This window comes from Vicugna pacos, chromosome 7 (assembly GCF_048564905.1).
Source record: "Vicugna pacos chromosome 7, VicPac4, whole genome shotgun sequence".
Classification (NCBI taxonomy): Eukaryota; Metazoa; Chordata; class Mammalia; order Artiodactyla; family Camelidae; genus Vicugna; species Vicugna pacos.
The window spans coordinates 20,811,731-20,835,376 of NC_132993.1; the positions used below are offsets into that span (position 1 = coordinate 20,811,731).

At 47.7% G+C, this 23,646-nt stretch overlaps 1 protein-coding gene across 2 annotated transcripts; it reads right to left on the reverse strand.

Annotated features, from left to right (window-relative positions):
- Positions 1-399: 399 nt before the first annotated feature.
- Positions 400-22,594, reverse strand: SMO (smoothened, frizzled class receptor). Of its 2 annotated transcripts, XM_006202279.4 has the most exons (12): positions 21,694-22,594; positions 10,721-10,926; positions 9,650-9,859; positions 9,229-9,401; positions 8,677-8,896; positions 8,458-8,581; positions 7,098-7,190; positions 6,578-6,686; positions 5,646-5,831; positions 5,052-5,200; positions 4,440-4,574; positions 400-4,222 (listed from the first exon to the last, which is right to left on the reverse strand). In XM_006202279.4, the coding sequence occupies exons 1-12, from the start codon at positions 22,019-22,021 to the stop codon at positions 3,813-3,815; spliced, it is 2,343 nt and encodes a 780-aa protein (XP_006202341.2). In that variant the 5' UTR covers positions 22,022-22,594; the 3' UTR covers positions 400-3,812. The 2 variants fall into 2 exon arrangements, with proteins under 2 accessions (XP_006202341.2, XP_072820615.1); XM_072964514.1 differs by lacking the exon at positions 9,650-9,859.
- Positions 22,595-23,646: the final 1,052 nt, after the last annotated feature.

Here is a 23,646-nt window from a genome sequence, read left to right on the forward strand (position 1 = left end):
CCAAGCTTCTCTTGGACCCTGAGAATTTTCTTCCAGAGATCCAACTCAGGAGTTTTGGTAGGACACTATTGCTCAGTCTTGAGAACTGGTGCTCCTATAAAAATACTGCAATACACAATTGGTTGTGGGAGTGTCCATCGTCTTGGACTTCCAACTGCTGCCTGGCTGCATTCATGAAAGGTGGGCTCACAGTGCCCTCTAGTGGTCAGAGTCTGTCAGCCTTCACAACCAGAAACAGTATTTCTCAGCTTTTTAAAGCCCAGGATAAACTCCCTCAACACCTCATTCCTCATCCTTTACATAAGTAATACTTCTAAAGAAAGAAGAGATGGAGGGAATGTCCATGGATATAAAGTCAAGAAAGAAAATCATTAACATTTCCTCTTAGTTCAGAAAAAATCATTAGACAACGCTGATCCTTTTTATTGTTTTGCATACTGCTATTGATAAAGGTTTAAAAACAGCTGTACTACTGAAGACATACAGATGGCCAACAGGCACATGAAAAGATGCTCAACATCGCTAATTATTAGAGAAATGCAAATCAAAACTACAATGAGGTACTACCTCACACCAGTCGGAATGGCCATCATCAAAGTCTATAAATAATAATGCTGGAGAGGGTATGGAGAAAAGGGAACCCTCCTACTTTGTTGGTGGGAATGTAAACTGGTGCAGCCACTAGGGAGAACAGTATGGAGTTTCCTTAAAAAACTAAAGTGATCCATATGATCCAAAACCATATGATCCAGCAATCCCACTCATGGGCATATATCCAGAAAAGATGAAAAGTCTAATTTGAAAAAACACATGCACCCCAAGGTTCACAGCAGCACTGTTTACAATAGCCAAGACATGGGAGCAACCTAAATGTCCATCAACAGATTAATGGATAAAGAACCGTATATGTTAAATATATACAGTGGAATATTACTCAGCCATAAAAAAGAATGAAATAATGCCAATTGCAGCAACATGGATGGGCCTAGAGATTATCATACTAGGTGAAGTAAGTCAGACAAAGAAAGGCAAATATCATATGATATCACTTATATGTGCAATCTTAAAAAAAGGTACAAATGAACTTATTTACAAAACAGAAATAGACTCACAAACATAGAAAACAAACTTACAGTTAACAATAGGGAAAGGGGGGGAGGGATAAATTAGGAGTTTGATATTAACAAATACACACTACTATATACAAAATAGATAAACAACAAGGACCTATTGTATAGCACAAGGAACTATATTCAGTATCTTATAATAACCTCTAATGGAAAATAATCTGAAAAAATGCTTCAGATATATAGATACAGATTTAGACTATAGACTATATATCTATATATCTGAATCACTTTTTTGTACACCAGAAATTAACACAACACTGCAAATTAACTGTACTTCAATTAAAAAAAAAATAGCTCTACTATGGTTGAGAAGAGCAGTGGTGGCAAGAATGAGCAAGGTGGGCAAGCACAAGGGGATACAAGGTGGCCAGAGGGAACACAGCATGGGAAAACTGGGTAGGGTAAAAAATTGAAGGTCAGAACTGACAGTGGAAAGAGTCTGGACTGAAGTCAGGAAGACCCTGAACCCAGTGTCTGTCACTTACTAGCTATGAGGTTGTGGGCAAGTATTTTGCATCACTGAGTTTGTTGCTACAAAAACAAAAACAAAACAAAAACAAAAACTAGCTCCTCTGATCCTTCTGAATTCATTAAGCAGCAGTAGAGTGTGGTGGCCAAGAGCCACGTGACTCTGGAGCCAGATGGCCCTGATGGAATCCCAGTGTTAACACTTATTCTGTGGCCTTGGGCAAACTATTGAAACTTTCTGTGTTTCAATATTTTGGGGGTGTTAACAGTGCCTCATAGGTCTGTTCTGAGAGTCAACAGGTTAATGCATGTGAAGTGCTTGGAAGGGAGCCTAGCAAGCACTGAATAAGAGTTAGCTATTATTATTATTATTATTTTTGTGCACATGGAAATTACCTAGAACACGATCAGTGTTAGTCTCATTTCCTCTTCCCCTGGAATTTGGCTCTGGGCAGATTGCTTGTGTCTCCATCACTTGTGCTATATCCCCAAACAAGTATGGCTAATACTCCACAATACCCAACTACCCCAAGTGGTCTGTGAGTACCACCCCCTTTCCTCCGTGGATCTCCTTTCCACATGGTCCTGTGTCCTTGCAGCCCAGCTCCCAGTCTTTTACTGACATCTTTTTGGAGGAAGTAGGGCTAATAGGCTTTGCTCAGGGAAGCCTGAATTCCTTTGACTGCCCAGAGGAGAAAGCTATGAATCAGAATGCACCTGATCCCACGGACATCCCTTGTAAAGCAACAGGTCCCCAGAGTGGGGGCCCAGGATTGCCATGAGGAGCCATGCCCATCTACACTCTCCAGTAGGGGGACACTTACTTCCAATCATCACTCCAGGGACAAGCCGCATGTTCTTGCTCACTTATGATCAGTGCACAGTGAGGCAGCTGTGGCTGAAGTCCATATATAGAGCCAACTGGCCAGGAAGGATGGCCAGCACATTAAGCTGATTCAGCCTGACATCTGTCAGTCCTGACCTCATTAGCACCAAGCTCTTGGCCTTTCAGAATAGCCTGAGGAGGAAGTGGAAGACAAACAAGATCAAGACCGGTAAACAGGTCAAGACGGGGGGGCCTATGGAAAGAAGCACACCAAGAGTTTATACAAAAACCTTTTATTTACTGTTTACACTTCGTCTCCCTATCACTACCCCCGATCTGGAACCTAGCCAGCTCCTAAGGCTTCCTGCTGTCTGGTTCTTGAAATTGGGGCCTTGGGGACTTGAACGGGGGTTATGAGAGGTGAGAATCTCTTCACCCACTGGTTGTGGAAGTTGAAGGAAGCTTTCCTGCCTGGCTGAAGCATCAGCAGCTTCCCAGGGGAGCCCCTCAAGTCCGAGGACCCATCCCCCACTGGACAGATACAGGAAGAGATAACCTGTGTCTCCCAGAGGCTCCCCATCACTCACTGCTTCTATACCATGCCAGGCTCTATAGCTGAACCAATCTTTTACCTGGAGATGGAGCCCAGAAGCAAAGGGGTGGGGTGTGGGGATGGGATAGAAAAACTGCAATTCTGGGTCTTAATCAACAAACAGGAAAGAGGAAGAGGTTGGCCTGGTTGAACTGAAATGGGAAAGGGGAAGGAGGGTGGCAGGAAAACACAGGGTGCGTTACTGGCCTGGGGTGGAGCCAGATGGACACTGTGGAGAGGTGATAGTCCCTGTGGGAATAGGCACTCCCAGCCCCACAATCACTTGGAAGAGGGAGAAAGGAGCCCTGTCCCCACTTAGCCAAAGGGCTAATGACACAATAAACACTTTTGGTCTGAGAGCCAGGGAAAGGCAACCATTGACATAGACAAAGGCAGCCAGCCCTCATCTGCCAGACATGGGCTTGGCTGCCTCCCTGGCCACAACAGCCCAAGCGAAGTACTGTCACCTCTGCCTCCACCTTTACTGCCCCACAAGCTCCACACACCCCACCACCCTGTGGGAGACTGATGCTCCCAGCCAGACTCCAGTTGGTGGGGAAGAAACAAGGACCCTGAGCTCCAGGGCCCTGCCCCGGGGTGAGGCCTGTCCATGGAGATGTCAGGGCTCTTTCCCACAGTCCTGCTGCTGTGAGCCAGACAAATCGAACTCTCCTGGGAGGGCACTGGGCCCTCAGCTTCTCTGGAAGATGAGACCCTGGGGAAGCAATCTCGGAGGAAGAAGAGCCTTGGAAAGGTATCTGTTCCTCTTTCTCATCCGAGGTCCCGCACTCCAGGCTCAGAAGTCCGAGTCTGCATCCATGAGTTCTGCCTCCATCAGGTTGGTGCGGGAGTGAATGGGCCCCAGCCCCTGCCTTCGGCCCTGCGCCCAGGCCATGGGGGCTGGGGCGCTGGGCTCTGGGCAGAAGGGGTTGGAGACCAGGGTCCAGGCTGCCTGTCGACAGGATTCCCCAGCTCCCCAGGCGCCTGCGGCCACTAGGCACTTCTGCCGGGGCAGCTGGGGCAGTCGAGGGACACTGGAGGCTGGGGCGGGGCCGGGGGCGGGGTGGCGGAGCTCAGGGGGCGGCACCAGCGGGCACACCTCCTTCTTCCTCTTCCTCCGCTTCTTCTTCCGACCCAGGCGCTTCTCCAGCTCCGGGGAGATCTCTGCCTCAACCAGCCACAGGTTGGCTTTTTCCTCTGGGGGCACTAATGGTGGAAAAGAGAACGTGAGCCTGGGACCCTGGATCTGTCTACATCACCCCTTGTCTACTCGCACCCCTACTCTTTTAGCTCAGAAACCCAGACTTCAGATCCTCCAGGGCCTTTCCCTCACCCTCCCCTGCTGGCAGCCCAGGAACTGCTAGTCCCAGGAACCTCCAGCCTCTACGACTCCCACCTTTCTACAGAAGCCTGAACCCCATACCTGGAGTTGCCACGGGGGTGACAGACACATCCTGGGGCAGTATGGCTCCTCTCCGGGCCACCATCTTGGTGACATGCTGGGCCCAGGCAGAGGACACATCCGCCGAGGGCTCATTGAGGTCAAAGGCCAAACCCGCTGTGGGGACAGAAGGATAAGGAATCGTGACTGCCCAGTCCCTCGCCATGACGGCTCCTCCCTTATTCAGCACCATCTCCCTTCCCCCGGCCGATGGCTCCCACTCAGCACGGAAAGCCCGCCCCGGTGGTGATCACAGTGGATCTCTACGCATCCCCAGTCTGAAGAGAGGGGCCTCACAAGAAGCCAGAAATGCAGTCCCTGGAATCTGACTTCCTCTAGTCCAGGGAGAACAGCTGGAGAAGACAGCTGAAGGCGAGGGAGATGAGTCCTTTGGAACCACAGCTCCAGCAGAGCAGGAACACAGGGCAGAATGGCTGGGGGCGGGGTGAGGGTGGGGGAACTGGAGGAGAACGAGTGTGTGAGCAGAGGAGGGAGCGCCGATTCTGCACGGACTGCCAAAGAATCCGGGAGGCCACACCAGCCTGGGATGGAACAGGGAAGGGGCTCCAGAGGAGCAGAGGGGCAGAAGCTCACCCACAGGTCCGTCGTGGGAGACGGTGTGCATGCTGAAGGAGAGCTCCTGGCCTGGGTTCTGCAGCAGCTCGCGCCGCTTGGAGAAGGCCTTGGCGATCATCTTGCTCTTCTTGATCCGTTTGGGCTCGTCATCACTCTGCCCCGTCAACCTGAGGGTAGAAAGGGTGGGGGAGGGGCGTGGAGGGGCAGCTGCTTCCCCTTAAATCTTGCAAAACACCAGTGAATCCGTTCCGTCCAGGGAAGGAGCCTCCAGAGGGCCTCAAGACCCTCAAGAACCCTGAGGAGCAGAGAACTTCTCCGCAAAAAAGGGGGCCTAGAATGCAGGGCTCCTGTGCCCAGTTTTCAAATCACTCCTCTTTAGAAGATGCTGGCAGCGGGCTCAGCCCTTGGCCCATCCTCCCAAGGACAGGAGTTGTCACCAGGGGGCAGTGGTGAGCCATAGAAAAGGCCACTTTTGGCAGCCCAGTGCAGGCCCTTAGAAATCACACCTGCCCAAGGCTGGGCTGGGACATGTGTGACCAGACAAAAGCCTAAAGGATGTCGAGGCTGAGAGAGCAAGGCAGCAAAGTCAGGACAGGCTGCTGCTGACCCCACCTGCACCAGGTGCGCCTCCAGATGAGCAGCGTGGCCTTGGTCCAGACCCAGGTGCTCATGGCAATGCCGGTTCCGAACATGGCAAATAGGTTGATCTTCTCCACCAGAAGGCTAGGGCGATTCTTGATCTCACAGTCGGGGATGGGCTTCTTGGTGGGTAGCCCGATGGTCACATTGGCCTGGCATCTGAGGTGAGGGGTAGTGGACAGGTGAGGCTTCCTGGGTCTCCTGGGTGGCTGCCCAATCAATCCAAACACTTTAAAGAGAACGAAGCCCCACAGCACCGGCTTACAGTCCTTGGTGACCATCAGAGTCACCTGGGGGCTTTTACTGATGCCTGATCTCTGGGCCACTCACTAGAAAATTCAATCAAATCTCTGGGGGAGGGACCCAGGCATCCGTGTGGTTTAAAGCTTCCCACATTGGAAGCAGGAGCCTTAAGTAAGACTGAAGCAGGGTTTTAATGAGCATTTTAACCGCTATTCCTGGTACTGGTAGGTGCTGCACTTCTTTGAGCAGCTGAGATGCTTCACTCTCTCAGATTCATCCTCATTGTGACATAAAAAAGTACAGGCAAAACCAGAAAACATTAGTGGGTTGTTCACCTATCGTAGAGAGGTAACTACTTCTGTGCAGGGATTTGCAATGAGCTCAGTAAAGAGTACATGAGAAGTAGAAAGCAACTTTTGTGGCCAACACAGAGTTGGGAGAGTCCAAAACACAGTGGCGTTACAAACGCACCAGTGATCCAGCCTTGGGGGTGCAGAGGGAAGGGCAGAGTTAGGGACCTGAGGGCTGTTTGCCATGTTTGCAAGTTACAGAGCAACAGCTTGAGCACCCACAGCAAGACATGCAGTTCTCAGGACAGCAGAGGAGGGTCGTCTCCAGCTCCCACCACTGCTGCCCCTCCCAGCCCCCAGCCCCCCACTCACAGCACATAGTCCCGGAAGCTGCGCTCCCACTCGGCCTGGTTGAAGAAGTCGTAGAAGTGGCAGCTGAAGGTGATGAGCACAAAGCCAAAGGCCAGGAAACCAAAAATGCCTGCAGAGGGATGGGAGTGGGGACAGGGCGTCACCAATCCCAGGTGTGGAAGTAGTAGTGGGGAGGAGGGTGTCTGCTCCACTTGGGCCTGATGGATATCTTAGACTGGGATGAATTCATGCTGGGCTCAGTTCCAGAACTGTATCCTCCAAAATAAGACAAGGAGGCAACTGTGGCAACTCTGGGAGGGCCCAGTGGGAGGAAAGTGGCCATGAGGAAGCAGCCTTGGCATGAACTTGACATCTGTCACCTGAGAAGGAAGCTACCTTTTCTTTTGAGTTGCAACCACCACCACCTAGACACACACACACACACACACACAGCCTTGTCTTGCCTCCCTGCCTGCTAACTTGCCCCCCACGATCACTTATTGCAGTCCAGGAGGATGTGGTGTTGGGCTAGCCCACTCACCCAGGCGCAGCATCGTCTCATTGATCTTGCTAGCTGCCTTCTCACTCAGCAGCCCGGGGTGGTTGCTCTTGATGGAGAACAGGGTCATGACTCCTGAACAGAAGGGAGATGGCAGACATTAGCTGGGGCCAGGCCACTCTCCTGGGAGGGATGGGTGTGTGGCAAGAGAGGGTCCCAGGTCTGACGACTCCTGTGCTGATGCTGATTTAAAGCTTGGGGAACTGGAGATACTGGAGTACACCTGGTGGCAGATGTGCCATGGACTGGAAAGACTGGCACAGAGCACAGACAGAAAATCGAAATGGGCTCAGTCCTAGTCTGGCCTCCTCAAGTAAGGTAGCTCAAAGCTCAAGGTCAAAGCTATTATGGTGGAAAAGGCATAAGAAGAGATTCCAGGACAGTGCTGTACAAGAGAAATACAAAGTAAGCCACATTCATAATCTCAAATTTTCTAGAAGCTGCCTTAAAAAAGAAAAAGGACACAAATGAAACAAACTTCAATATATTTTATAAACAATGTATCATTGTTTATGACATGATCATTGCAGCATGTAATCCGTATCCAAATTGTTAAGGAGACAGTTTCCTTTCGTGTGTGCTAAGTCTTTGAAGTGCCGTGTGTATTTTATACTTATGATATGTCTCAATCTGGACTAGTTTCAACACACGTGGCCAGTGGCTACCGTACCGGACAGCGCAGATACAAAACATAAATCAGAGGCCCTGCCAGTGCCAAAAAGAGGGAAAAGAGGTGGGCTGAACAGAAGGCTGACAGTGCTGGGGGAGGAAACTGAAGTTTACAAAGAAAACTAAGCAAAAATGAGCTCAGATCTGGAGGCTGAATGTGGAGGTGGCAGACTGAGATGGGGAAATGAGGGAACAGAGAATCTGTGCATGTTGTGAAAACTCTGTCTGTGCGTGTGTGCATGCTGTAGGCAGAAAGGAGATGAGAAACCAAGCTCCGAAGACTGAGCATATGTATATATAAATTCAGGGCACACACACATGACCAAAGGCCACCAGTTGGCCCATGTGGACAGGGTTGGTTACGAGGATGTTGACCACACAAGGGCATCTGGCTAGGGCTGAGCAGAGGCTGGAATCCAGCCCAAGTTCCACTCAACAAGCCGTGAGCCCTGGCACAAGGCTGGAGTAAGGGGAGCACTTTTCTGGCCTGCACAAAGGTGCTACCCCACACCGAGTGCCATGATGCTGTGTCTGCCCACGGGCACTTCCCGCTTTGCACCAAAGCCCCATGTAAGCCAGCTGAGGGCCCACTGCGAAGGCAGCGCCTGCTTATACAGAGCAAGTACTCAACACATTTTGCTGCCCAACTGGTCCTGGCCTGGTCCTCACTCACCTCGGATGAGGAAGTAACCTCCCACGATGAGTACCAGACCAATTGGGGCCAGCACAAAGCCAGCACGGTATCGGTAGTTCTTATAGCCCACAAAGCAGATGCCGCTCACAGAGTCCCCATCCACCTGCAGCAGGAAAATGTGGGAAGGACAGAGTCAGTCACTGGCCCTCTCACCCAAGCACACCCCCTCAGGTCACCACCCACTACCAGTCACTATACCTGGGCCACAGCGAGGATTGCCACTGTGAGGACAAAAGGGAGTGACCATGTGAGCAGATGGAAGTACGAGGTCTTGCCTGAGAGAGGCTGGTAGGTGGTACCCAGGGCTTTGAAGGACGTGTGCCAGGCGTAGGTGAGGACCACAAACCAGACAACGCCAGCCATCAGGGCATAGTACACAATGACAAAGATGATGACGCAGGACAGGGTCTCGTTGGAGCTGTGCAGACATGTGGGGTGTCACTTGGGGTGGTCATTCTGTACTTCCTCTACCAAGTCTTCCCAACCCTGTCCCCAGACCCTTGGCTTCTAAAGTCTGGAGATGCCTCAGGAGTCAGGGCTTGGAGACCAGACTTGGGTTAGGAGTGAAGAGGGTATAGCAGATGCCTCTTTGGACAGAGGCAAAGAGTCAAGGCTCTAATGCTGGAGACCTTGGGTGCAACAGGGCACAGCCGAAACCTACGCTGAAATCTCAGTTTCAAGTCCAAACTTTGTGGAAAACGCGTGCCGGCCTCCTCCTCTCCCTCACCCCTGGGTCCCCAAGTCACGTACGTGGGCTCCCCGAGCCTCATGGTGCCGTCAGCACGGCAGACAATCTCCCGGCGGGCACCATCCATAAACTGGGCCAGCCAGCCAATGCTGCCCACGAAGAAACACGCATTGACGTAGAACAGAATAACAGCAGGGTAGCGATTCGAATTCCGCCAGTCAGCCACAAATGTGGCCTGGAAGACAGAAGTGGGGCCCGTTCTGTGAGGTTACGGTTATTCTGCTGCCCTCATCTGAATCCTCAACCCCTTTTATCATGACCCTTCCCCAGGGACTGCTGCCCAGTCCTCTCCCCACTCCCAGAACCTAGCCTCTCTCACTGATGATCGGCCCCCTTTCTACTTTACAGGCTGGCTGAGGGTCCCAGGCCCTGCCACTCCCCTGACTCCTCCACCCTCCATCCACGGGCCTGCCCTCCGCTGACCAGGGTGAAGAGTGTGCAGAGGCCGGTGACAGCACCGAAGGCCGCGATGTAGCTGTGCATGTCCTGGTGCTCGGCCTCGGTGAAGAGCGGGTTCTGGCACTGGATCCCACAGCCCTCCACATCCTCGTACCAGCTCTTGGGGTTGTCAGTCCGAACCAAGGGAGCCTCGCATTGGCCCGAACTGTTGAACTTTATGTTCTGCACTTCGTTCTGGCAATGAGGGAAGGGGTGAAGACAGTGCAAAGGGGAGCAGTAGGCTGGGGAGGACCTTTGGTTTAATGAGAGGCACAGGGGTAGCATGGCAGGGAGTCTGAGAGCACAGGCCCTGCAGACAACCTTCCAGGATTTGAATCCCAGCCTGGCCACTCAGGGGCTCAGTAGCCTGGGCAAATTATTTGACCCCTCTCTTAGCTCAGTTTCCTCATCTAAAGATAGTACCTACTTCATGGTGTGGTTTAAGGGTTAGATGAATAAACAGATATAAGATGTTTATAATAGCATTTAGAAGGTAGTAAATAGGAGGGAGAGTACAGTTTAGTGGTGAGAGTGCACACCTAGCATGCAAGAGGCCCTGGGTTCAATCCCCAGTACCTCCATTTAAATAAAAAAATACCTCCCCTCAATAAAAAATAAATAAAAAGATTTTTTAAAAGGTAGTAAATAATAATAAATAGCATTATCACCATCATCATTACTGTTAATATTATTAATGCACTTTCCTTCACCACCCAGAACTAGATCACATCCCTACCTTGGTGTCTCTAACTGTTTTACATGTGCAAGCCTTGACTCCCCACATACACGATAAACTTCTTGAGGATAGGCTCCTGTCACCCATGACTCCAGTAACTTCCCAACCCCAGAACAGAGGGGGTGCACAAAGATCTTTCCTAAATAGATAGACAATCCCTGGTAGATTGGCCCAGCCGGCGAGCGTCAGTTTGGGTCTGTGGGGTGCAGACCCAGGATCTCCCAGGAGAGAAGGCTCTGGACTGCCCTGCCCTGCCTCCTGCTGGGCCTTGTCCTGTGCCTGGTCCTGCCAGGCCAGACCCTGCCTCCCAGAGCACTCACCGGGCAGCCCTCGGGGAAGTGGTCGGGGGTGCAGCGCAGGAAGTCGGGCCAGCCCCGCTCCCTCTCCACGATGGCACAGGGACCGCGGGTAGCCTGGCAGAGGGTGCGGCTGGGCAGCTCCACCCGGTCGTTCTCGCACTTGGGCATGTACACAGCACACAGCAGGGGCTGGATCACTGCCCAGCAGCGGGGGGCGTTCCGGAGGCCTGGGGGTAGCGACAATGTGGACACATTGCAGCAAAGACCCCTCCTCACGCTGACCCACAGACACAGCTGCACCTCTGTTCTTCAGGCCTAAGGCAGCAGCTCTCTTTGCCACTCTGCAGGCCATGACAGCGCAGAACGGTCAGGCACAGCGTTTCTTAGCAGGGCATTTGGGCGGGACCATTCTTTGCTGCAGGACATTTAGCTTCCCTAGACCCTGACCACTAAATGCCAACAGAACCTCAAAGTCCTTGTGACACCAAAGAATGCTCCCCCACCCCTCCCACTCCATTGGAAGAGGCCTGAAGAGGAACTTCTGGGACGCTGGTGACGTATTTCTTGATCTGGTACTGGTTACACGGGTATATTTGCCTTGTGAAAATCAAGCTTATGATCTGTGCACTTCTCTGTATGTATATTACAACTCAATTAAAGTATTTTTAAAAAACAGCCCCCATTTCCAAATGCCCTCCTAGGGAATGTTAACACCTCTGGCTGAGAACCCCAGGTCGATTTAACTTTTACCTTTTACCTTTTTAAGGGTATTCTTAAAACCTTCTACAGCCATGGGGAAGGAGTGCTGTGGGACCCACCCTCACAGGGCCCGTGCACCAGAACCAGGAAATGCTTCCCCCTGCCCAGACCCCAGGACCCCTGTTCCTCTTACCAAGCTGAGGTGAGATAGAGAACAGGTGGGAGCTTAAGAGGAGGTAGTCAGGGGAGCCACTCCAAAGCCAGAGGAGGAAACAGGAAATCAGGTGGAGAGAAATAGAGGAGGCTGTGTTCAGTGCAGGGGGAGGAAAGGTGTTGTCAGCAAGACAGAAACAGGTGGAGGTCTCCCAGCACCCTTGCCCCAGCCCAGGCCTCTACCCTGCTCCCCCATGGCTGGGCTCACTCAGCAGTCCACCCACTCTGCCCCTCCCACATCATCCCTGCTTTAGAAACACCTACTTCCCAAACAAGACATTGTACTAGAAGAAGCTTCTGAGGATGTGAGAGCCAACGTAGGTGCTGCCCGGGCTGGGGGTGATGGGGGCAGGTAACTGCTCTTTTTGGGAGGGAGGCAATATACTAGAGGGTTAAGGAACACAGACACTGTAGTCTGCCTGGGTCCAAATCTTGGCTCTACCATTTCCTGGCTATGTAATCCTGGGCTATCTCCATGGCTATTTCTAGCTTCAGTCTCCTCTCTCCTTATCTGTAAAATGGGGATAACAGAATTACCTCGTGGAACTGTGGTACAGAGTAAGACAACGTGTTAAACGTGCTTATAGCACAGTTCCTGTCATACAGTAAGCACTCAAGAAATAATTAGCTGTTACTATTACTTATCTGAGGCCTCTGACCACTCACAGCTCTCACTGGACAAAGCCTATTCCAAGGGTGCAAAGCAAGCTCTTGTCACTTAAGAAACACTGTCCTTGGGCAACAGTTCCCAGATCTGACTCAAATCAGAATCACCTGGAGGACCCTTATTACTCTAGATGGAGAACTCGCTCTCAGAAATTCTGACCAAGAGGGTGTGGGTGGAGAACACAGCAGTGGTTGCCAGGGCTGGAATAGGAGGGGGGTTTACCAAGGGGCAGCATGAGGGGAACATTGGGATGTTCTCTATTTTGAATGTCATGGCTGGATCCACAACCCTATGTGTTTGTCTAAACTCACAGAACTGTGACAACAAAGAAAAAGTAAATTCCACTGGATATTTATTAAACAATACATTTTAAATGGGGAGGGGATCCCTAGAGAAAATGTATCTTAGAGGAGCAACAGGAAGATGATTAATGAAAATATTGTGGAATATGGGATGGCTTTAGTGACTTGTGGTATTCTCAGACCCTCAAGCCCAGATAATAATATTAAGCCATTCAGCTTTTGCGTGGGTCTCCTGGAATACTTGTTCTTGGAGCCCAGCTGCCGTGTAACAGGACCAACCTGAGGTTGTCCTGCTGGAGATGCCCTGGGAAAAGAAGAAAGAGGACGAGATGCTGGGTTTTTCAAGTCCCTAGCTTTCCCAGTTTCCCAGTGAAGGCCACAGATAACAGGGAACAGAAATAAGCCCTCCCTGCTGAGTGCTGCCCAGGATGCAGATTCATGAGCCGAAGGAATGGTTCTTGTTTTAAGCCACCAAATTTTGGAGCAGTTTGTAATATAGCAATAAATAACCAGAACACACACACACACACACACACACACACAATATTGTGTTATTTTCCTGGACTTTGTGATATTTGTGATAATTATCAGCTTTTAAAAATGTGTAATTTGTTTCTTTTTTTCTCATTTTAAATATTATTTTGTACCTTAAAAATAAACACCCCAAGGAAATGATAGATTATTAGATAAATCCAAGATAATTGCGGAATCATGTAGGGGAAAAAAGTTAGTTCCTTACCCCATTTCTTACAAAAAAATAAATTCCAGACGAATCAAAAATAACTACATTATCTTAAAAAATCAGAGTACTAGAAGAAAAAGCGGAAAATGTTCTTTTAAATCTTAGAGTGGAGGTCTTTTGAAGTATGACACAAAACACAGAAGTTATGAAATAAAAGATTTAAAGAAAAGACTTCAGAAAAATGGATAAAGTCAGTAGGGTTAAAAAACAAGATCATAAGAAAGGCAACACACTGAGAAAATTATTTGCAACACATGTCACAGGTAAAGAATTAATTTCATTATATGCATAAAGCTCTTCCAAATTAGTAAGAAATTCATAATTCTTTAGAAAAATGGGCAAAAGACAAACAACAGATCATACAGAGAAAATACAGCTGGCCTTTAAAAAGCATAAAGAGATGCTCAGTCTCTCTCTTAATAAATGTGAAGTAAAACTACAATGACATATAATTTCTTAAACTTTACAGTGATAAAGATCAAAACATTTGAAAATGCTATATTGGTAAGAGTCTGGGGGAAACTGGCACTTTTGTATAATTTTAGTCGGAATAAAAATGTGTAAACACTTGTGGAGACTATTTGACATTAGCTATCAAATGTCCTAGCAATTCCCCTTCACATGTTCACAAAGATTGTACATAAGATTATTCATTGCAGTATTGTTTGGAATAGCAAAAGAGTAGAACTATCCTTAATGTATATCCATCAATAGGAGACCTACTAAATAAAATATCACACATCAATATAACAGAACACTGTCTAGGGTTGAACTGTTTGCATTGAAAATGGAACAATCTCCAATATGTCTTGTAAATGGGTGCAGTTGCGTGAACAGCCCAGAGAGCTACTACTGGTTATGAGAGGAAAAAAGACTAAGGACACACCTATGTTGTACATACATTGGATATCTACACAAAGACACACAAAAACCAGTGTTGCTGGCTGTCTGTGGGAAGGGGAAACAGGTAGCTGGAAGCAGAAGCTGAGGAATTTAACTTGTGTTCCTTTTTAATTTTATATTATGAGTATATATTGCCCATTTTTAAAGTAATTAAGTTAAAAAAATATGCAAATTATTGGGAGAGGGGAAGCTCCCCAGACAAGAGAAGGGAATGAAGCTGGAAATAAGAAGAAAGGGGACATCAACTTTGTCTGTTTTGTTTTATTTCTTTTACTCTAAGAAAATATGAAATCAGAAGGAAAAATAGGGACTCAGGTATTATATTAGTCTGTATTTTTCTATGTTTATAAACTTTTTAAATAACATTTGCCACAATTTAAACTTTAAAAAAGAAGTTCTGTTTGTGTGATTCTGATGATCAGTCAAGTTGAAGACCATCGTTCTAAGGTTGGTTTAGCATTAGAAAATTTCATCAATGCAATTTACCACATTAACACATTAAAGAAGAAAATCATATGATCATCTCAATAGATACAGAAGAAACAGTTGATGAAATTCAGCATCCATCAATGATAAAATAATAATTAGCAAATTAGGAGTGGAAGAAAACTTCCTTAATATGACAAAATATAACTAAAAGAAACCTACACCAAACATCATGTTTAATGGTGAAAGGTAGAAAAGCCTTCCCTTTAGAATGCAGAAAAAGTCAAGGATGAAGGATGCTGCCACTATTACCACTCCTATTTAATGATGTACTGGAGGTCATAATTACTGCAGTGAGGCAATAAAGATTATGGTATATGGCTTGAAAAGGGAGAAACAGAAGTCATTCACAAATGAGATGACTATTGTGTAGTATAAATTTAGCTAGTTTACTGGATTCAAAATCAATTAAATTTCTATACATAAGCAACAAACCAAATAAAATGTAAAGGCACCATTTATAACAGCACAAAAAATATCAAGTATCTAGGAATAAATCTAACAAATGATATTTAAGAACTCTGCAAAAAACTGTAAAAAAAATTGAGAAAACTGAAGATCTAAATAGACAAAGATACATAATGAAAGACAGAGATTCATAATGATTAGAAGACTCAATATTGTAAAGACATCATTTTTTTCAAATTAATCTATACACTCAGTGTAATTCCAATCACAACCACCAAAAATATTTTCACATTAAAATACAAAAGGTCAAGAAGAGCCCAGACTGTCTATTAGATACTATCATACTATAAAGTAGAGGTTCTTAATAAATACAAAACAGAAACAGACTCATAGACATAGAATACAAACTTGTGGTTGCCAAGGGGGCGGGGTGGGAAGGGACAGACTGGGACTTCAAAATGTAGACTAGATAAACAAGATTATACTGTATAGCACAGGGAAATATATACAAGATCTTGTGGTAGCTCATTGTGAAAAAAAATGTGACAATGAATATATGTATGTTCATGTATAACTGAAAAATTGTGCTCTATCCTGAAATTTGACACAACATTGTAAAATGACTATAACTCAATAAAAAAATGTTAAAAAAAAAAAAGTAGAAGTTCTTGGCCTGAAGTTCACAAGGGATTGTTGGAGAGAATTTAGGGGTCCATGAGCATGGATGGGAAAAAATTACATCTAACTGAAATTTAGTCTTTCTTCAATTATGAACGTGAGCAACATACTATGGAAATGTTAGCAGTACTCGTGGCTTTGTCACAAATGGAAATCAGATATTTTTGGCGCAGATATTCAAAATGCTGGTACTGCTCATCACTACCTTGATGTTATAGTGGTTATTAAACCCACATTAGATCTTATTTAGTGTACTAATAAAGAAGAACATATATATTAGATTACATACTTGCTTTTTTAATATTTGATAACTATATTTCAATATAACTCATTTCCTTTGTAATCCTATATGCTTTTCAATCCTATGTGTCTTATTTTATGAATTAAAAAAATATCATACCGAGAAGAGGCCCATAGGTTTCACCAGGCTGCCAAAAGGTTCCTAGCTCAAAGAAGGTAAAGAACCATGCTATAAAGATACGACAATTAAGATGGTGTGATATTGGCGAGAGATAAACAGACTATGATATGGAATAGAATAAAGATCCCAGAAATAAAAACATACTTGGCACTTGATTTATGGCAGCACAGTGAAGAAAGGATATTCTTTTTAACAAATGATGTTGAGACTATATATATGTAACTGGAGTTCTAAAAAAATGTCCAGGTGAATTATTAACCTAAAATGAAAGGAAAATCTATACATTGGGGGAAGATAACGTAACAGAATAAATTCTTGACTTTGTGGTATGAAAGGACTTTTAAAAATAAGATACAATAAGCACTAAGATAAAAAGTTTGATGAATGGCTACCTTAAAGTTCAGAACTTCTGTTCAACAGAAGACACTGGAGAATGAAAAGGCAAGTCAAAGAACAGAAAATATTTTCTACATATACAGCCAATAAAGGACTCATATCTAGCACATATAAAGAACAACAAATTTTACAAATGTGATTGATAGCTCTATAGAAAAATGGGCCAAAGATCTGAACAGAGGCTTCACTAAAGAAGAAATCCAGTGGCCAGTGAACATTTGAAATGGTGCTCAACCTTAGTAGCAATCAGGGAACTCCAAATTAAAATCACAAATACACACCACAACATATCCATTAGGTTGGCAAAATTTTGAAGGCTGACAATACTAAGTGTTGGGAATCACGTGGAGCAATGATGACTCTTCTACAGGAATAGTAGGAGTAGAAGTTGGTACAACCACTTTGAAAAGCTGTCCGGCATTATCTGGTAAAGCTGAGGTATGTATGCTCTATTATCTAGCAATTCCATTCCTCTTAGCATGTACCTAGAGAAACTTTGCCCAGGTGCCCCAGGATATAAATAAAAGAATATGCACAGCAATGTTATTCACAATGTCCCCAAACTGGAGACAACTTTAAATGTTTAAGAACGACAAAATAGATAAATAAATTGTGATCCATTCTACAATGGAATACTATTTAACAATGAAAAAGGTGGGCTGCAACAAACATGGATGAATCTTACAAAATAATGTAGAGCAAAAGAAACAAAACTTAAAGGATTCAAATAGCATGATTCTATTTGCATAAAGTTCAGAAACATGCAAAACTGAAATATACTGTTTAGGGATTCTGAAACTAGATGGTAAAACTAGAGGAAAGAAGAAATGATTATCAAAAACGTCAGGGTAGTGGTTACTTCCAGGAGAGGAGGAAGAGGGATGTGACTGGAAAAGATAAAGGGGGAGCTCCTGAGTACCCACCATCATCTAGTTCTTGACTCAGGTGTCACTTAATAATTATTTGTTATTTAGCACCTCTATGTCATGCACTTTCTGTATACATGCTAGGTTTCACAATTAAAAAAATTAAAAATCTGAATCAAAAATGGACATGTGGGTGTTTCTCTGTATTTTTACACTTTCCAAAACTCTATTTTTTAAAACTGATTCTGATCATAAGCCAGGTTAGGGAACAGCTCTAAGGAAATTCTTCCTGATTTGCCCCTGCAAATATTCCACCATCACCAACAACAGGCCTCTCAATCTCTTAACTAGATGTCTGAGTAGCAAATGAGAAATTCCTCCCGGCTTCTCCACCTCTATCCTACAGCCCCGGGCTAGGTGACAGGGCCACACACCCCTGTGCACACACAGAGCACAGCAGTGGTCAAAGAGGCTACGTGCTGGCTCTCAGGGACCTATTTCCCTTGCCAGACGCAGGTCTTTCGGCTTTCTTGCCCCATTTACCAGACCAACCAGATTTGGCTGAAGGTGGACCATGGCCTGGATAGTATGTTTGTCTGGTCAGCTTGGAATGCTTGAGAGGAGACATTTCAAGCTATCCCGGAGAAAGATGCTGAGTGCCTGAAGAAGCCTAAGTCCTGGGGATTGAAAAGATAGGAGAGACAGACCTGAGTTCTATACAGACCTGGAAACTGGCCCGACCTGTGCTATAAACTTCCTTATCTGATGGCATGCTTCCAAAGTTCAGCAGTCTAGGCTAGGGAAGCACATGGTGGCTACCTCTCTTCAGCAACTCTTATTCCAGATCTGCTGGGACTCCCCACGTCGATGTCCAATGAGCGCCTCTAAGTCACATGGCCGAAACTAAACCATACTTTCCTTCTAAACCTACTCCTCTGCTAGCATTCTCCAGCTTAGCAAGAGAGAATGGTACCACCTTCCATTCAAGCCTGAAACCTGGGTCCTCCTGCTCACTCTTCAGCAAGTCCCATTGGTTCTACCTCTGAAATTCCAGGATCTGTCCACTTCCTCCAAGCTGTTACCCAGGTCCTGACTGCCATCATCTCTCGCCTGGACTACTTTAGCCATCCCCTAAGCAAGCAAACAGGCTTCAGGCTTTCCCTCTTCCCATGGCTTCTTCACACAGTACTCAAAGAGATCTTTCTAAAATGCAAATATGATTACATCTCTCTCTTGCTTAAAAGCCTTCAGTGGCTCTTTATTGTGGATAACAAACAAACTTCCTAATATGGGATATTAGGTACAAACACTTTGAAAAACTGTCCGGCATTATCTAGCAAAGCTGAGGCATGTATGTCCAATTATCTAGCAATTCTACTCCTCTTAGTATTAAGTACCTAGAGAAACTTTATTTTCTATTTCTCCAGGTCTTATCTCTTATAATCCTATCTCTCACATGCTTTGATCCAGCTCTACTGAAATTCCTATACTTCCTTGAAAGTACCAAGCCCTTTCACTGCTACACTTTTTTGCATGCCATATCCTCTTCCTATCCCTTCCCACCCAAATCTTCTGTGGCCCCAGTAATTCCTACTTATTTCTCAGGTTGTGGGTTAAATGTCAGTTCCTTTGGGGGTCTTCCCTTGCTCCCCAAAGTATTTTGTGTTCCCTCAGAATCCCATCTGGTCACAATATCACAGGTATTGCTAAAGCCTATTTAACTATCTTCCCCTTGATGGCAGGGATCCTGCCTGTATCCTTCATCTTAATCTGCCTCAGAACCTGATCCAGGATGACATGTAATGAGCACCCAATACCTAACTGAATGAATGAGTGGATGGCTGTGTACTCAGAATTCTTGAAAAAAGTAAAAAACAAGTCTTTACCTTCAAAAGTTTATAGATGAAGACAACCTAGATCATCTTCATTCTTCACCCACAAAAACACCCCTAAGAGCCAGGTGACACTGATGACACCTAATGCCAAATCAAGACCACTAACTCAGGACAGGACATCACTAGCCAGAACTCCCACCTGAAGGCTTGTTTGTGACATTCTCACACTTGCCTCCAGTTCACCATACCCGGCTGCTGACCTGGCTCACACCAAGACCTGCTTCTGGCCCTACTTCATGTAACATCCAGCAGAAAGACCAGGCACAGAAAGAGAACAAACAGAAGGCATATAGGAACAGGGTGAGGGGTGAAGGTGGCAGGGAAGAGCTCAGAGTGAACTAGGGACCAGGGCTCAATGCTGGTACCCCTGCAGGACCTGCCCCAACAGAACAATAGCTAGCAGAGTTCGAACCTGCACAGCCAGCGGATGGTTCTAACTCCTAAAATTTCCTGCTAAAACCACTTCTGCCTGCTCAGCAGCTGCTCTCAGGAGTATGGACTGAAAAGAGGTTCACACCCTTCCTCCTTGATTTGATGGTAACTACAGAAGGGCAGCATCACACATGCATTTAACTTAGGAGAATTTAACCATGGGCTCCTGCAAAATAAATAGCTGAAGAGAGAGAAACTATCCTCTCATAGCATGAGCAACTCAGAACTGGGTGAGACTCTCCTGCTGAGACATTTAGATTTTCCACACAGTTGGCTCCTAAACACAAGCCTTATTTCACATAGTGCTCAAAGAAACCTTGTATGTACCTTTCTTATGTGTTCTTTTTTCATTCTTTCAGTCTTCTGCTCTTTTGCATTTATGTAACATTAAAGACTAAAATTCTATTTTCTATGTATGCCCCTTATATACTGTACATTACTATACGTTGCACATTTATACAAACATATCACCATAAACGAGTATAATGTATGCAAAATCACATAGACCTTATGTTGTGGTAATTTATGGACTTTTCCAAGCTACTCTTGATTACACATGGTTTTTCTCTACATGCTGCCTCTAGAACTTGATGCCTACAAAGGATGTGGCTCCACCGTGGGTACCATCCTCCAAGTTCTTCCTCTGGCATCTGTATCAAGCCAGGAATGATATGGCTTTGTCCAACATCCAGCAAAGACTCAGAGAATTCTAGTGGCCAAGCTGACAAGGACAGGCAGCCTACAAACATTCCCCCTCAGGATCCTTACCAGCCCCTGGGCAGAACTGAGATGTGGGGCATTCAAGACCTATCAAAAGGAGGAGGTTGCCAGGTCCGCTCCTGGCTTTTCATTTTATTTCTTTTTTCTTCAACGACAATTTTGGAATCACACGAGCTACAGGCAAGGGATTGCAAGGCCAGTTCCCTTCCCAAGGCCTCTTCAGGTCCCCAGTTCAGAAGAGTGACAGGTGAGGAGCTAATCCACTCCACACTGCTAAAGAAGGGACTGCTCAGACTCAGTCTGCAGTTTTTCAGGTGGGGGTGTAATCCCACCATGAGGTGAGGGTGCTGGGACTTCAGACCACCACTGAAGTATCCATAGGCTCACAACATCCCAGACTTAAGGTGTCCTTCCACAGCCCTGACCAGTCTGAGGATCCAAACTTCCAAAGAACACACAAATAATCGTTAGAATAGTCTCATTCCTTCACAACTTCAGACAAGGAACCGATCCCCCATTTTTCAGATGAGGAAACTGAAATCTCCTGTGAAAGCAAGACAAGATCACAGTTCTCTGGACTTCCTGTCTCCCAAAACAATATTTTGGGAACTTTCTGGTTACCTTTTAATTACTCATCACCAGGGATTTCTTATCCTTCACAAATTTCACTCTATTCTTCTTCCCCACCCTCTCCCTCAACACCCGAATTTTCTACCCCATCCTTCCCTTTTTCCTCTTCAATTCGATTTCCCGGTCTCTTGCCCAAGGTGTCTGAACACCTCCTTGAATTCCCGAAGACCCCGTTTCCAGAGTGGCATTTATGTGGAGTATCTCCTCTTCTTTAAAAAAAAAAAAACTCCTTTCCTGTGGCTCAGAGCCCCTTCCTCTCAGGCCGCTCACTCCCCCACCCCAGCCCCTTACCTCATCCTTCGCTCATCCACCCTCCTCAGGCCCTTTATGACCCGCTTCCTCAACTTTCTTGCCCTCCCTCCTATCACGGAGGGGCCCATCCTGCACACAGTCTGACCCTGAAGTTTCAGACTCTGTTCCTCCAGCTCTCCCGGGTGCTGCGCCCGCCCTCCCGAAAGCTCAGGCCTGAGCCTATTCTTCCCAAGAATCCCGCATCCCACCACCCTGGCCCTCGGCTCCGGCTCGCGCGCGCTTACCCGACCAGAGCACGAGCTTGCCGTGCGCTTCCTCCTGGGAGTCCGAGTCCCCGGCCAGCAGCGTGGAGGTGGCCCCGTAGGGCAGCGCGGAGCCCAGGCACACGTTGTAGCGCAGCGGCTCACAGGGGGCGGCCCGGCCGCAGTGGCTCAGCAGCGGCGGAGGGCCGGTCACGGCCGCGCTCCTTCTCGCGCTCCCGCCCGCGCTCCGCGGCCCAGGCCAGGTCGCGTTCCCGCTCAAGGCCGCCCCCCGGCCCCGGCCCCCCAGCAGCAGCAGCAGCAGCCCCAGGAGCAGGAGCTCCGGCCCCCGTGCGAGGAAGGCAGCGGCCATGGCCAAACCCGCCAACTCAGCAGAAGCCTAGGCGCCCCCGCCCGCTCCCCGGAGCCCCCCGGCCACACGCGCAACCGTTGAGGCCGCGGGGGCTGCTCAGGCGACCTGTGCGCCCCGCAAGTCCCGTGCCGGGCCCCCCCGAACGCTCCGCGCGCCGCGGGCCCTCGGCGCCCAACTTCTCAAACTTTGGACCCCGGGGCCCATGTTGGGCGGCGGAGGCCCGGGACGGGATGCACAGCTCCCTACCCCTTCCCCTGGCAATCCGAGTTATCTTCAACTCCGGGAGCCCCTTGGGCCCCCAATTTCCAGCCCCATTCCCTCTCCCACCATTAATACCACCTCCCCGCCCCGCGATGGAGGCCAGGCACCGGCCAGGGGTGCGGGAGTAGGTCCCCGGCTCCGCCCCCGCGCCAGCCAGCGGCCCAGTCGCCCCCTTCACTGCAGCGCGCCGCAGCCCCCCGACTTCTCCCCGCCAACTACCCGGCTCCTTTGTTGCTCTAGCTCGTTCGGCTCTCTGGAATGCACGGGCCTCGCCGAGCCAAGCCCGCCCCCCCCCTCCGCCACGGCTGGGGGAGGGACTGGCCCAGGGAGGGAAGGGGAGGGGAGGGATACGAGAAAGGAGGAGCTCCAGCTTCAGCGTCCCGGGTGCCCGAGGGGCCCGGGCCAGGGGGCTATGGTCACCCGCAGCCTCCCGGGGGCAAGAGATGGGTGGAAATCTTGGCCAGGAGCTGCAACAGGACTCAGCGGGCACCTTGACTGCCCAGAGAATCTTTCGACTTGGTCTATAGGCAGTGGGATCTTCTGGTTGACGGTGGGAGAGACAGGGTGCCTGAAGTCAGCTGAAGCCTCTACTGTATCCCGCCGTGTTCCCCCAACCCGCCAGTCTTTTCCGCTTTTGGTTAAATCTTTCAACTTGTCCTAGAGCCTCATGGAGAAGAACCAGGGTTTGGGGTTCCCAATTGTCCAAATCCTTCCAGCTTGGAACCTGTGAGAGAGATGACCTCAGAGTCACTCAGGGCAGCTGCCCCGGCTTGCTGTTACCTCTGGGAGCAGATGTCTGGAAACCAAAAGTGCCAGCATTAAGCCTTTATTGCTACAAATGTGTGAAATCTGAACTGTGGTTGCCAGTGGCTGGCCCTGTCTTGTCTTTGATTGTGTCCAAAGGAAGCCATTCCCTCTTTGATGGCCCTTTGCTGCTTATATGCTGGCTGAGAAAGTTCCTGCTGCTCTCCTCCCCCAACTCGGCTTATTCTGGCTTTTCTCAATCCTTTGCTTGTCAACTTTCAGTTCACCGAATTTGATTTCACCCTGCAGCAGTTTACTCCTCTAAATAACCAGGGGTCCAGCCAGGAGAGTGGACTTGCACTGAGCAACTTTTCCATGTTGCTGAGGGGCATTGCTCTAGGGTGGCTTTTCCTTTCTTACCAATGCCCATACCCTTCATTCGTAGCTCAAGGGAACCCATTCTGTTAGGTGTGGCCATTTTGGAGCAAATTAGCTACTGCACTTCAGCTACCATCCTCAAGTCTTACGTAAGCCCCAGAGACAGAGAGAGTGAGGGAGACATACACACACACACACACACACAGAGGATTAATTTGATATAGCAAGCCTTTCTGAAATCC